Here is a 15,779-nt window from a genome sequence, read left to right on the forward strand (position 1 = left end):
ATGTGTCCTCCATGTTATTATGCTAATTGACACGTGGCATTACCCTGTGGCCAGGTCCCAGGGTAAAAATATTTTTACTAAGAAACCAGGCCAATGAGGGCCTATTATGATTCAGCCAAAGAGAGTACACTTCATAATATGATGATCAGCCATTGAAAATGTAGTACATGATTGTTGTTTGACCATTGAGAAATCAATAACATATTTCTTTGTGCTTCAGAGTAGTTTGCATGCCGTAGTACATGGAAAATTGTGAAGGGATTCTTGATATAGTCTGTGACCCATAATTTCTGGACAAATGTCAGGAAGTGATAGTATGATTAATGGGGTCAAAAAAGTATGAAAGATAATCACTATGGACGTGAAATTGCAACAAAAAAGAGGATCAATAGTCTATTTGTTTAAAAACAATTAAGCCTCCTGTTGAAATATGCCTGAGCAGAGCAATTTTATGAAAGGCATGAAGATTGAGGAGGTAGGGAGCTATTTTCTGAGAATGACCTAGTTTGGAAGCACAGCACTCTTAGTGAAGAGAATTGTGCTTGTTGGCTGCTCTGTTATGTGTGTGAGTTAATATATCTTTTGAATTAATTTAATTGTATGTTCGCTGTTTAATAAATAATACCGATAAACTTTACATTTATCCTCAATGAATCTCTCACTTAACACGCATAGGTAGAAAATAATGTTGTGACCAGTACACCTCCAACTATGTCACAGTATAAATCCCCTTTTTAAAGTTTTTTCCATTACCACTCATGTTTCTGCTAACACATCCTGAATGACAGGTGAGATCAAATTTCATTTCTTCAGTCAATTTTTTATTTAAAATGTCGCATGATTGAAAACTGTTCATTCACCACTGTGAAGGAGATGAGGGTTTTTTTCATGGTATTGTGATGAATGTCCTCTGCGAAAACCAAATGTAGATTGTTTTTCTCCATACCCAACAAATGAATGATAGTCTATTTATAACAGCTGAGATGAAAAAGATGAAATTACACCAGACATGTGAAATGAATGTTCTATCAATATTCATTTTAAAATATTAAAGATTTTGCTTATGTGTTTCTATTCTTTATGAAGCCAACAATTACTGCCCATCTCTAATTGCTCCTGAGAAGAGTGGTAAAGAAGGCATATTAGAGAGGTAATAGACAATAGACAATAGGTGCAGGAGGAGGCCATTCAATGTGATCATGGCTGATCATTCTCAATCAGTACCCCGTTCCTGCCTTCTCCCCATACTCCCTGACTCCGCTATCCTTAAGAGCTCTATCTAGCTCTCTCTTGAATGCATTCAGAGAATTGGCCTCCACTGCCTTCTGAGGCAGAGAATTCCACAGATTCACAACTCTCTGATTGAAAAAGTTTTTCCTCATCTCAGTTCTATATGGCCTACCCCTTATTCTTAAACGGTGGCCCCTTGTTCTGGACTCCCCCAACATTGGGAACATGTTTCTTGCCTCTAACGTGTCCAACCCCTTAATAATCTTATACGTTTCGATAAGATCTCCTCTCATCCTTCTAAATTCCAGTGTATATAAGCCTAGTCACTCCAGTCTTTCAACATATGATAGTCCCGCCATTCCGGTAAGAAAGGTGGATGAATGTGATAAAGAAGGCATATGTTATGCTCGCCTTCATCGATTGGACCGTTGTGTGTAAGAGTTTAAGAAGATGTGTGAGGCTAGTTTGTTTACACAGATTGTAGTGAGTGCCAGAAAAAGGCTGGCAGTTTAGTTTAGGGACACAGCGCAGAAACAGGCCCTTCAGCCCATCAAGTCCGCACCGACCAACGATCCCCGCACATTAACACTACCCTACACACACTAGGGATAATTTTACACTTATACCAAGCCAATTAACTTACAAACCTGTATGTCATTGGAGTGTGGGAGGAAACCGAAAATCTCGGAGAAAACCCACGCAGTCATGGGGAGAACGTACAAACTCCGTACAGACCAACGCCCGTAGCCAGGGTCAAACCCGGGTCTCTGGTGCTGCAAGCGCTGTAAGGCAGCAACTCTTGGCAACTCGTGGCCTTATTGCTTCACTGCCAGTTGTGGCAGTGAAGTAGATACGATAGTAGGGAATGGAGGGAAATAGATCAGGTGCAGGCAGAGAAGATTAATTTAACTTGGCATTGTGTTAGCACAGACAATGCCTGTTCAGTGCTGTACAGCTGTATGTTCTATGCAAGGTAAAAGTGTCATGTTGAATTGTCGCAGTTCTGATTGGTAGGGAGTTCGAGTATATTGATACGGCTCTGATGATCAGTGAAATTTCCAAGTCAGTATGGAATGTGACCTGTTGGCAGGTGTGAACTGAGCAGGGTGCTCTGTCCTAAAAAGTTCAAAGCTTCTTGACTATTGTAGCTGCACTTGTTTAGGCGAATTAAAGGTATTAAATAATATTGGAAAGACTTTGGAAATTATAAGGTGAATCATTTGCTTTAAGAAATCCAATCAATGACACCTGCTTTTGAAGGCTTAGGATTTATAGCGTGTAGTTGAGTTCTTGGTCAGTGGTGATTGCTGGATATTGCTGATGTGAGATTCAACAGTGACTATGCTGTTGGATGTCAATGCATTTCTCGTGGAATGTGATCATTACCTTGTACTTATGTGGTGCAAATATTATTCTTCCGAATGCTAAATATTGTGTAGCCATTGTGAATATTTTGTTACGAGATGAGATATGAAGGGAATCGTCACCAAACATCCCCACTTGTGAATTAATGCTGGATGAAAGTAGTTAATCATGGTTGTACCTTGGATAAATTCCTGAGGAACACTTACCACAATTCTAAGCAATATTGACCACAATTTCTTTCACTTACTGGGATGATTGGCATCTAAAAATCGCAACCCCCCCCTTCCGTCTGTTCTATTTCACTTCAGCTGATGGAGGCTTTTTTTCTTGAATATCTTTGAATTACCTGCAATTGGAACTTTTGATAGCAAACGTGGTCACTACAGCCTTCATGAGAGTGCATTTGTTCTCACTTGCCTCTGGAACTCAGCTCCTTTATCCACGTGAAGACCAAGACTATAATGAGATTTGGGCCAAGTGGTCCTCCTGAAAACTAAACTGAGCATCTGTGCATAGATCGAAAAGCAAAAAAGAAAACAGTGACTGCTGGAACATGAACAAAAGCAGAATTTGTTGAAAATGTTTGGGAGATTAAATGGAGTCTGTGGAGAGAAACAAAGTTAACACAGGACTCGTGAATAATCGTTAACTTGAGATGTTAAATCTATTTCCTTGACCAAAGTGATCTGAGCTGCTGTTTGATTCCAGATTATTGGATACAAGGTGATAAGTGGCATTTGATAACACCAGCAACAACATCATTTATTACTTTACTAATGAGTAAGTGCTAGAGGGTAGATTTTGATTGGATATGCCTTGATGTTGGTGGATAGGACATATCTGGGCTTTTTTTTTCTCATTGTCAACGTTGTAGCCGTGGCAGATTCTGGCGTAGAAGTCCTCTGGGATGCAAAAAGATGTCCATTGCTTTTCCACCTTCACTGCTTCTTGATTTTGCATGGAGTGAATTGATTTGGGTGAATATCGGCCTTCGCCATGGTGTGTCTTCAGGTGGAGGCTGAGATGGATTATCTGCTGAGCATGCCAAACTGAAGGTGATTGTAAACATTACAAGTCTGCCATTGCACTCATCTGTGGGTATGAAATGAGAATTTTGCCCAAACAGTCTGTGACCCATAACGCTAAGTTTAAAGCCCATAGTGCTATGTTTAAAGCCCATAGCTCTGTGGCCGATAGCGCTATATTTAGAACCATAGCGCTGTGTGTATCACCATTGCATGCCAAGTCTGTAGCGCTATGTGTATTGCTGTACGCGCCCAGTCTGCAGCTGATAGCGCTGTGTGTATTGCCTTGCACGCCAGTCTGTGGCTGGCAGCGCTTTGTTTCTACAGTGGGGGGGGGGGGGCTTGCTCAGATGCATTCCCATGCCATTGGTTGTAGTTTGAATTTGGAAGCAGCGCAGTTGGCCAGGATTTACCGGCGGTCATTTCAATAACTGTATAAAGGCAGGCATAAGGTAGTTCTTGACGAGAGGGGTTCACCAACGGGCTGGGTTGCGATCAGCGCAGCGGACGGAGGCCAAGAGACAGCGAGGTGTGCTACTGTAAGATGGGCCCTCGTGCAGACCAAGATAAGTTTTGCTTTTGTTCTCTCTCGTGCCAATAAAGCTGGTTTGGATGAGTGTGCCATTTTCTGTTCTACTAATCAGATCCTTGAACCTGTTCCCTTGTAACAGTGGGGGTTCCCTTGTAACAGTGGGGGTTGAAGAATTGGATATTCATGGAAGCCCTCTTTCATTGGGGCACAAGTACTTGATATAATAGCCACTATTCCAATCTGTGTAGGACAAGGGCAGCAATAGGTGTCAGACATTTTTGCCCACTGCCTCCTATGCAAATAACTAACGATCAGCCTACTCTGCTACTTAGTTCTCATTCCTGGAGTGTTTCATAACAATATTTTAATGAAGGGGACACTCAAGCTATTTTCCATTATGGTTTTCATTCTCTTCAAAATGTACTTGTTTCCCGATCACCTTACATTTTCTTCGAACTATGTTTTGATCTGACAGCTGTTTTTCTTTAAAACTGCATATTTGTATTTCAATTAATTCACAATTTGCCATCTGTATCATAAATGTAGTCACATCTATGGCTTTTTTACTTTTTTTATCATTCATCTTTTCGACATACTCCTTCTGGCCAAAAAAAATCATATTTGGGTCTTTCTATCCTTGCAAGGAAAAAAAACATCAATTGGCATGTAGCCATTCCATTCACTAAAAGGCAATTTCAGACTCGCTTGGATGGCCATATTAAGATTTATTTCTCCTGACATATTGTAAGTTAAGTTTCTTCTACTGTTTGTTTGGAGTAGTTAGAACTATTGGTATCAGCATCTCCTTTTGTGCGCTGCAATCAAAACATCTTGACTTGTAAGAATTGTCAAATTGTAAAGTTTATTCTGTCATTTCGTCGTACCATATTTGCACAATGATAACAACTGATGCTTCTCACAGTGGCCAATAACTAAAATGCCTATAGATGCTCGAACTTTGAGACCACTGACTGTATGATATGCTTCTCTTCTGTTAATGATGGATATTTTGAAAAACAAAATACTGAGTGTTTAAAGAACTGTGTGAAAAAATAATAATGAATATCATAAGTAATATTCAAAACATTTACATTCCTCGCATAGTTCAATTGTCGAAAGCACAGCCACTCACGAAAAATGGCAATTAATTACTCTAGACAAAGGAGAAACAGACCACCAGAGATGTGACAATTGATGTAGCTGCCCTCCAGGGTAAAGAAAAGTTCATATACTAGACAATCTATTTAATTGTTTTTGGAGTGCGGTGCCAAGGCAAGGAGTTCACAGCTCACCGTGTGGTATTAGACGCTGTAAGAATATCAACAGCAAGAAAAAATGCTGCTAGTGTTGGACTCATTTGTCTTCCTTAGAGTATAAGCAAGTTAATAGCTAAACAAAGAATTCTTCGTTGCATTTCGAATTGCTTCATGGAGATCCAGAGATTACACACACAAATCACTTCGTAATGGTGCTGTAAGATGTTTTTATGCGCAATGCGTTTTGAAGTCAATTGTGACAAATGTCTGGTCCTAACTTAGAGAGTTATTTAAAGTGAAATATTTTATGGTCCCTTTGTCTGTTGTTCAGTGATTTAAAGAAAAGAATTTATAAGGAAATTTTCCACATCAGCACAAGATTCTCTCCACTGGGTTCCAGATGACACAAAATGGAGAATATATTTAACATTACAATGCTTTCTTTTTTTTAAATTTATCCATAGGGTGGAGATGAAAGAGGGCTGTTAAGCCTTGCATTCCATCCTAAATACAAGAAAAATGGAAAGCTCTATGTGTCCTATACCACCAACCAAGAACGATGGGCGATTGGACCACATGACCACATTCTTAGAGTAGTCGAATACACTGTATCCAGGTAGCACATTTGCTTCGCTCCAAGCTAAAATTCAAGTATTAATTATTGAATAACTTCAAACAAAACATAGGCATTATAACGTTATGAACATCACGTTGTTCAAAGAATTATCAGTGATTTATTTCAATTGTTTTCTGTTGATATTATGAATAGTTTCAGAGCCTGTCCCTGTGAAACTGATCTGACAATCAGTAAACCATTTGATTAACATTAGCTGCAAAGCTGCCAAGAGTAACTTGCCATTGCAGCTCAGTAAATCTTCAGATTAATTTTCCCTGATATATCACCAGTTCTCTAAATAAAAAAAGTTTTTTTTTGTTTTCAGAATAGTTTGAGGGGGGAAAATAGAGTAATGCCACAGTAAACATTAAAATCTTTAATTTGCAAGAAGGAAATTTTGGTAGTTTGTAATTAACAGACTAGAATTATTTTTTTCCACCATTTATAGTACGAGTCATTCTTTAACAGTCATTCTTTAACGTATTAATCACCCAAGAATTTAAATTGGTTAACTTGAAGTTATTCAGTTGAAAATTGATTATTTTTTATAATGATATAATGACCATGTCTGAGTTGCTTTGCATTAGTTCAGATATTTTAACCAAGTCCATATCGTAGGTGCAGAGGGTGCTGTAATTCCTCTACCTAGTGTGTAAGGTCAGTCTGAGTAGTTGCAGGTGTATATTTCATTGGGCAAAGCTGGGACAAACTAACTTGTGGTGCTGTACGGGGCACTTGTAAGTTCCTTTTATCCTTAAGGTCCATTGTCACACCACGATGGCTCAACTGCCACTCGTACCCTACACCTCACTCAATGTTCCTCCCCACGCCAATTTTGACCTCAAGATCTTGATGTCCCTATCAACTGATAGAAACATAGAAAATAGGTGCAGGAGTAGGCCATTCGGCCCTGCGAGCCTGCACCGCCATTCAATATGATCATGGCTGATCATCCAACTCAGTATCCCGTACCTGCCTTCTCTCCATACCCCCTGATCCCTTTAGCCACAAGGGCCACATCTAACTCCCTCTTAAATATAGCCAATGAACTGGCCTCAACTACCTTCTGTGGCAGAGAATTCCACAGACTCACCACTCTCTGTGTGAAGAAATGTTTTCTCATCTCAGTCCTAAAAGACTTCCCCCTTATCCTTAAGCTGTGACCCCTGGTTCTGGACTTCCCCAACATCGGGAACAATCTTCCCGCATCTAGCCTCTCCAACCCCTTAAGAATTTTATATGTTTCTATAAGATCCCCCCTCAGTCTTCTAAATTCCAGCGAGTATAAGCCTAGTCTATCCAGTCTTTCTTCATATGAAAGTCCTGCCATCCCAGGGATCAATCTGGTGAACCTTCTCTGTACTCCCTCTATGGCTAGAATGATCTATAATCTTGAAACGCTACCAATGATGACATCTGCCTCTAACTCGCTCCATATTTTCCCCTCCTTCCTCCTCCCCTCCCTGTCATTTACCTCCTTTTCAGATCTCAGTGCAATGAATCTCGCCCCTCCTGTTATTTAAGGAACGCCACACAATTCTTGATCCTTATCGCTCCCTTTCCCCTCTCCAATTAAAGGAACGAGGCCTCGAATCCTGATGATTCTCCCCCATCACCATCACAGAACAGGACCATACTGCCTCTCCCATCCCCACTCTCCCCAGCATAGGGCTTTCATGATAGACCATCAGGCAGCACATTTTAAATTAAGGAAATGAGCATCATATGCTCAGTTGTACCCAAGCCCCTTGGGTGCAGCGTAAGTTTGCAGCAGGAAGTTAGTGATCAAAATGTGCATCATTTGAGTGCCCTGAAATTTCGAGGCCATGGTAGCCAAGTTTTGTACCCAGGGGTAAGTGACAAATTGAACTGTGAGGAGGACGCATAATGTTCTCGTAGAGTTTTATAAACCTTTGGTTAGTGGGAAGAAGGAATAGAGTACTGTTATGGTGAATTTTAGGGCTAACTGCAGTTCCACTGTACTGCCCTCTATGCCAAAAAGCTATGGATGTTCAGTCATAGAATCCATATAGCGTGGAAACACACCCTTTGGCCCAACTTGCCCATGCTGACCAACATACCCCATCTACACTAGTCCCACCTTTCTGTGTTTGGTCCATATCCTATCCATGTACTTGTCCTAAAACCTTTTAAATGTTGTGATAGTACATGCCTCAACCACCTCCTCTGGCAGCTCGGTCCATATACCTACCACCCTTTGTATTTAAAGAAGTTGTCCCTTGGGTTCCTATTAAATCTTTCCTCCCTCACCTTAAAGCCATGTGCTCTGATTCTTGACTGAGAATTTTGGACACCAAGGCAATTAACATATATGGGCATCAAGCAGGAATGTGAATGTCAGGTACAAGATCAACTACAATATCAAATAGTGCAATATTGTTATTGCTTATCTTTATCTTAATGGACTCACTCCAAACAAATAATAATTTGTTTGTGGACCACTTTGGGGCATAAAAAGTAATAAAAGTCACTTTACAATTGAAAATTCTTTATATTGCATTTCCCAAAAGCACAATATAATTGTTGGCATAATTGTAACTTATTACACAGAAAAAATGCAAATCAAGTGGATACAAGAACAGCAAAGGTATTGATTGAAGTTGCAGAATTACACAGGAAACATTTGGGTGGACAGCTGATGTTTGGGCCAGATGGCTTCCTGTTCATCTTCCTAGGAGATGGAATGATTACTCTTGATGATATGGAAGAAATGGATGGGTTAAGGTAAGCAGGAAACACAATCACAAACTAAAATGTATTTCATAATTCGAAAAGTGTAAATATTCCTTGATTTATGAACATTCAATTTACAAATTTTCGTACTAATTTGATTACTATGGTACGTCTTTTTTTAATGCAAGCCAATTTCTCATTGTTATAAACAGGATGCCACTAACCAATAGTAGAAATACTGTACCTGAATACCCACATTTCATTTCATCTAGTATTTTTGACTTACAAAAACTTGCTTAACAAAAATACCTTTTCATAAATTAAGGAATCGTTATATTGTGAAAACACATTGATGATGGATGTAATGTTTATTGTCCAGGATAATGCAGGTGCAGTGACATTTAGTAATGTCAAAAGTGCAATAGAGTTTCCAAAAGCGCTTATTTTTGTGCTCATTTATTCGTATGAACTTTTTTTGTTGTTGTTTTATTTGCTGGAAATAAGAAACGATCAGTAAATGGCAATAATAAAGAAAATATCACAAAAATTATTATGGAGTAATTTTTTTAAGAAGTACATTGAAACAGTATTGAAAGCAAATGAGTGATGGAGAAAGAGGAGAGTAAGATTAATTTGACACCTCTTTCATAGAGACAAAGGATAGCTTGAAGACCCAAGAGGGTGCAGTAACATTGTATCACTTAAATATAATCCACATAACATGATCATCTTAATTTAGTCCAATTAGCTATCTGGTATTTTACCCCCTTTTTGCTGCAGAAACTTTTAATATGTTATAGGGCAGATGTTACAGAGAAGGGATAACTCCTGAGCTCTTGTATAACCAGACCCTAGAAAGGATGGGATTGCTATCAGTGATCATTCACGTTAAATATGTGCGCCAGTTAGCTGATATTTCCCATAATTCAAGGTTTAAAGATCAGCTGGATCATAAGTTCAAATTGAATTCTGGTTAGGGAACTGAAAACTAGTGCAATATTATAAGGCCCTGGTCGACATAATTTGGCTCTTAATACATATTAAGGCTCTATAAGGTGCTGGTCAGGCCGCATTTGGAGTTCAGTGAACAAATTTGGGCCCCATATCTGAGGAAAGATGTGCTGGCTCTGGAGAGGGTTCAGAGGTTTACGAGAATGATTCCAGGAATGAATGGGTGAGCATTTGACAGCACTGGGCCTCTACTTGCTGGAGTTTAGAAGGTTGATGGGGTGGGGGGGGGGGGGGCTCATTTAAACTTACAGAATAATGAAAGGCATAGATAGAGTGGATGTGGAGAAGATGTTTCCATTGGTGGGAGAGTCTAAGACCAGAGGGTCATAGCCTCAGAATTAAAGGGCGCTCTTTTAGAAAGGAAATGAGGAGGAACTTCTTTAGACAGGGGGTAGTTAATCTATGGAACTCATTGCTGTGAATGCCAAGTCAGCGGATATTTTTAAGGCTGAGATAGTCAAATTCTTGATTAGAATGGGAGTCAAGGGTTATGGGGAGAAGGCAGGAAAATTTGATTAGGAGCCAGAGATGAGCCATGATTGAATGGCGGAGTGGACTCGATGGGCCGAATGGCCTAATTCTACTCCTATAACTTGTGAACGTGATATCAACAGCAAGTCCATTTCAAAAGTAGTATATCGACACACAATGGAATAATCCTGAAAATGTGATCAGACATTGTGTAAGTGCAATATTTTTCATATCTCCCAGTGGCCGAGTGAAACTTTTCCAGCTAGCTCAAAAACAGCGGAGGAAGAATTGATTGTTCCTATGTAAACTACTGTAGTCAGCACAGGGTAATGGACAGTTTGTGACAAAGCATACAGTCTGTGACTATACCACAGGGAAATCTAGATAGGTATAATTATCACTTGACTGTATGGGAACTGATGTTAATTCAAACACTTAACTATAATTGGGACATATTTAGGATATCATTAACACTCAACAGGTACACACCCACTTTATTTTTTCCCTGAGGAAAAGTAGGAAGATAATACCCTGAGGAATCTACCGCAGACCACCACTATATCATCAGAGAGTAGAGGTTTTGGCCCAATAATAATTAAATGCAATTATGTTTCTCACCAATGGGAAGTAGATAAACACTAATCCAAGCCACCCAGATCTCCAGTTTTCCCTATAAAATGGGAAAAAATGCCATATTTACACGAGGTGCCTTTTGCATAGCCTCGCATATGAAGAAGATACGTTGTTCAAAACCTTTTATTCATATGTGTTTTCACATTGCTGTTTTCTAAAAATAGGAAATAATCAAAGGGACAGGTCTCAAAATTCAATGAAAGCCCCCTCCACCGATGACGCCTGGCCCGTTGAATACCAGCAGTTGTTTTTTTGCTGCAGATTCCAGCATCTGTAGTTTCTTGTGTATTAATTTAGCTGAGGTTCTGTGGAGTGCGAAATTAACTGAACATATGATGTATTTAGATTGCTGTTTATTGGCACCCTTGTTTATCGACAGTTGTCAATTGTACCTTTAAATTCAATTCTAATATTTTCTATATAATCCTTTCAGCGATTTTACAGGGTCTGTGCTTCGAATCAATGTAGATACTGATTCTTGTAATACACCGTATTCTATACCCAGAAGCAACCCTTACTTTAATAGCACCAATCAACCACCAGAGATATTTGCACATGGACTTCATAATCCAGGCAGGTAAGTGTGTTTAATAATCCTGCAAATAAACTCAAATCACCGCGGTTAATATACAGGAAATGTTTTCACAATTAATGTGATACATAAGGTCATAAGTGAAAGGAGCAGAATTAGGCCATTCGGCCCATCAAGTCTACTCCGCCATTCAATCATGGCTGATCTATCTCTCCCTCCCAACCCCATTCTCCTGTCTTCTCCCCATAACCCCTGACACCCGTACTAATCAGGAATCTATCTCTGCCTTAAAAATATCCATAGTCTTGGCCTCCACAGATTTCTGCGGCAAAAAAATCCACAGATTCACCACCCTCTGACTAAATAAATTCCTCCTCGTCTTCCTAAAGGAACACCCTCTAATTCTGAGGCTATGACCTCTCGTCCTAGACTCTCCCACTGGTGGAAACATCCTCTCCACATCCACTCTATCCAAGTCTTTCACTGTTCTTTATGTTTCAATGAAGTCCCCCCTCATTCTTCAACGCTGTCAAATAGAGTACAAAGAAACTAGATTCAACTTCGGTCTAAAAGAAACAATGCCATGTTCACATTGCAAGTCCATTGATTAGAATGATCACATTGTTGAAATGTTCTTCACAGATAAGTATCTACATTATTGACATGTTTAAATTTGTGCTGACGTTTTTGAGGTCAACCGCAGTCATGGTATATTGGTGATAAGCAGGGAATCAGAGCTGTGACATTGGAGATATTGGAGAGTGATAAAAGACTATAATACCGTAGCTTATCTCCCACTATTAGAAACCGTATTAACATTGAAACATTACTAATATTATTCATATTTGGGGATGCTGAAAAGCTAAAATAAAACAAAAAGTGCTAGAAACACACAGCAGGTTACGGCTGTATCAATAGAGAAGGAATCAGATTTACTAATCCAAGCCTTATTCACAAAATGCTGGAGTAACTCAGCAGGTCAGGCAGCATCTCAGGAGAGAAGGAATGGGTGACGTTTCGGGTCGAGACCCTTCTTCAGACGCTGGATCCTCCTTTGTTCCTCCCCCCACGGTGGCGCCCTCACTCGCATGTGGTCCATCCTCGTCCGTCGGTCGTTTCCCCCATCCACCACCGCTCCGACCTCTCCACTATCACCACCAGGTCCCCTCCTGACGCCTCCTTGGCTCTGTTCCAGGCCCCAGACGCAGGCTCCGCCAACCCAGGCTCCTTAGGCCACGGGCTCCGTCGATCCGTGAGGGTCCGGCTCCGATCTATGCCCAGGTCTCTGCTGCTTACTTAATTCCCTGGACCATCTATGATTCTTCCCATCTGGACCAGGTGATTGATCCACTTTAAATACACCTAGCATTTCAGGTATCTCCCCTCCAACCCAGAATCACAACTGCATCGTCTTTTGCTGATATTACAGCAGGATTGTCTTCCTTGTTCAAGAGTGATGGGAACAACTCATTTGGTACCTCAACCATAATCACTGCCACAGCGAGCAGTTTCCTTCTTGGTTCTCATCAGTTTCACCTCCCCTCTTAAAGACCTTCTCTTGTTTAAGGTGGTCCAGAATGTTTTTGGATTTCCTTTTGCATTTGCTACCAGCCTTTTTGCATGCTCTTGCTTTGCCTCTCTTATTTCCTGTGTTTATGTTTATTTTGCTTCATTAATATTTAAAACATATGTTTATGTGGTCCAGTGCTTCTCTAAACTGCATTAATTACTAATCAAGGCCAAAATGTAGATATGATCTAAAACGGCAGTAAGAAATAGGGACAGTAATTTGTGACAATGTATTGTTTGGCTCCCAACTCTGATACCTTCCAGTTCACGGCAGGCTGTGTGTAACACCATATTTCAAGTTCTACATTTATCCCATGGACTAAAACATGCAGTACAAATTCTTGCTATTCACATCAAGCTGGGGTTTATGTGTGAATTGTCCAGCTTTTCTGGCCAGTCCAAGCAAGTTGTAAAAGCATGAAATCGTGTTTGAAATTGACAGCAGTCGTACATTAGCACTTTGGTTCTGGGAGGTGTTTTTGCACTGACCCCGGGCCCATTAGCGGTTGCTTTTCTGGCTGTGAACAAAATTTTGCTTCCTCTGGGACTCCAGCGTCTGGTTCCATTTAGGCCTTAAGGTTGAAGTTAGAATGGAGGGAGAGACAGCGAGAGAGAGAGAGAGAGAACTAAATTTTGCTTTTAAGTCACCAAATTCACTGATTGTCTAAGGGATGGAGCCAATATTTTCAACACTTATGAAAGGCATAAACCTTTTGTGTGAATTTTGACTGAAGATAATTCGCAAGACTATTACACTGCAATCAGATCTAGGAGAGCTCCTTTTTTATAGTTTTACTGTTAGGGCATAAAGCTTTTTGCATGTCATAGAACCACGCGTTACATATTCTTTTCTTGAGTAAGGTTTTGAATTATATAGCAAGTTCATGGTAAATTAGACCTTAACCTCTCCAAAGTCCAAATATTGCATTGACCAAATATTTAATGGGCCCTGTAAGTTGAAGCTCTTGTATTTTAATGGAATACATTTCAAGTCATTAGTAGCAAAAATTGGGTGGCACAGTACCACAGTGGCAGAGCTGCTGCCTTATAGCACTGGAGACTGGGTTCGATCCTCACTACGGATGCTGTCTGTCTTAAGTTTGTATGTTCTCCCTATGACTGCATAGGTTTCTCCGGGTACTCCAATTTCCTCCCACATTCCAAAGACATGCAAGGTTGGAGGTTAATTAGCTTCTGTAAATTGATCCTAGTGCGTAGGATAGAACTAGTGTATGGGTGATCACTGGTTGGCATGGACTCAGTAGGTGGAAAGCCCTGTTTCCACGCTCTATCTCTAAACTGAACTAAACGCTATTCCTATCCTCCAAATGTGTGCAGTTTGGAAATATAACAGGTCAGTTCTGCAATGGAGCATAACATATTGATCGTGATTTTTGGAATTATGTCCATCTTCATCCTTGCTAGTTATAATAGCTTAGTAAGGGTTTAAGTTTATTATTATTGCCTCATGTTCAGTGAAAATCTTAGTTTTGCATGCTATCCAGTCAGATCAGATAATACCGTCAAGTCAAACTCAACTACGATAGAGAGAGCAAAGAGAAACATACAGAGTGCAGAATATAGTTCTCAGCATTGTAGCGCACCAGTTTCATTGACATAGCCCAGTTTTTGCAGTGGGGGGGAGGTGAATAAGACCCATTGCACTATTTTTGTATTGTAACACACAGATACTATAGCATATGTCACATGTGTGCTTTAGACCACTGATGTTTCTGTGAGATATGTAACATCAACATAGGTTGTCAAGTAGCCGTGAAGATAATAAAGGGTCATTAACCTGAAATATTATCTTTGCTTCTCTGTCCACAAATACGAACTGACATGCAGTTTTTTCAATATTTTCTGTTTTATTTCAGATTTCCAGAGTGTGGAGTTCATTGGTTTTTAATAGAGTTAACAGAAGTTCAAACAACCTACAGGATAACCTGATGTGATTGAAAGCATTATAGGGGCCTGCAGAATGCACAAATGGTTAGAATTGGAGGATTGTACAGTTCTCAGAGTATGTAGGACTAGAGAAGGTTGCAAGAATAAGAAAGGGTGTGACCGTAAGGGATCGAGATGAGAATATTAAATTTAACTTGTTGGCCAAGAAGAACAATATTTGTTAATGAGCACTGAGATGATAGGCAAACAGTGCATGTTTGCCAACTGGATAAAGTCAACATAGTTTTGCGAGAGTTGTTTATAGAGGATGGTTTATATTAAAAAGTCACAAGAGCATATTGTTAATTAACTCTAAAGATGACTATTAAATAAATCAGTATTTTTTGGCAGCCGAACTGAAATTAATGAATGAGACACAGGCTGAAGATTGTTTTTTTTAACAATATATTTCATTTTTAAGGAATGATGGCAGATTTTCAAGTCAGATTATTGTGTGGTTTTGAGGGAAACATGCAAGTAATGGTGTCCCCATGCACCTGAAGCCCTTGTCCATTAGAGTTTGTAGTTGTGGAAAGTAGATGATGTGGAGTAGGCTAGGCGAATAACTAAGTACAATATAACTCTGATAATCTGGTAGAGTCAGGACTTTGGTGCTGTTGGACTAACAGATTCTCCAGGCTATTATTTCTATTCCAAATGAAACACGTTTTTAATTAACTTATTTTAAATGGTACACAGAAATATAATAGCCTATATAGTGAGCCAGATAGGTTTAAAGGGAGCACAGGAACTAGTGCCCCGGTTTGACCAAGATGGCGCCTAGCCCGGGCGAATATTTGCGTGCTAGCCACAGAAGCAGATCTACAAACTTGTATTACAATCACTCCACACTCTTAAATCTCTATTCCTACAGCACCATTTCTTACTTTAAATATGA

The 15,779-nt window shown here is 39.8% G+C and overlaps 1 protein-coding gene across 2 annotated transcripts in view; it reads left to right on the forward strand.

Moving 5' to 3' along the window:
• The window catches only part of hhip (hedgehog interacting protein), a 121,801-nt gene that overhangs the window by 53,742 nt on the left and 52,280 nt on the right, over positions 1–15,779 (forward strand). For both annotated transcript variants that reach the window (XM_078412705.1, XM_078412712.1), the window contains exons 5-7: positions 5,873–6,024; positions 8,596–8,769; positions 11,267–11,410. In XM_078412705.1, coding sequence (XP_078268831.1) covers positions 5,873–6,024; positions 8,596–8,769; positions 11,267–11,410 — 470 coding nt within the window. The remainder of the gene's footprint in view (positions 1–5,872; positions 6,025–8,595; positions 8,770–11,266; positions 11,411–15,779) is intronic.

Source organism: Rhinoraja longicauda, chromosome 1 (genome assembly GCF_053455715.1).
Source record: "Rhinoraja longicauda isolate Sanriku21f chromosome 1, sRhiLon1.1, whole genome shotgun sequence".
Classification (NCBI taxonomy): domain Eukaryota; kingdom Metazoa; phylum Chordata; class Chondrichthyes; order Rajiformes; family Arhynchobatidae; genus Rhinoraja; species Rhinoraja longicauda.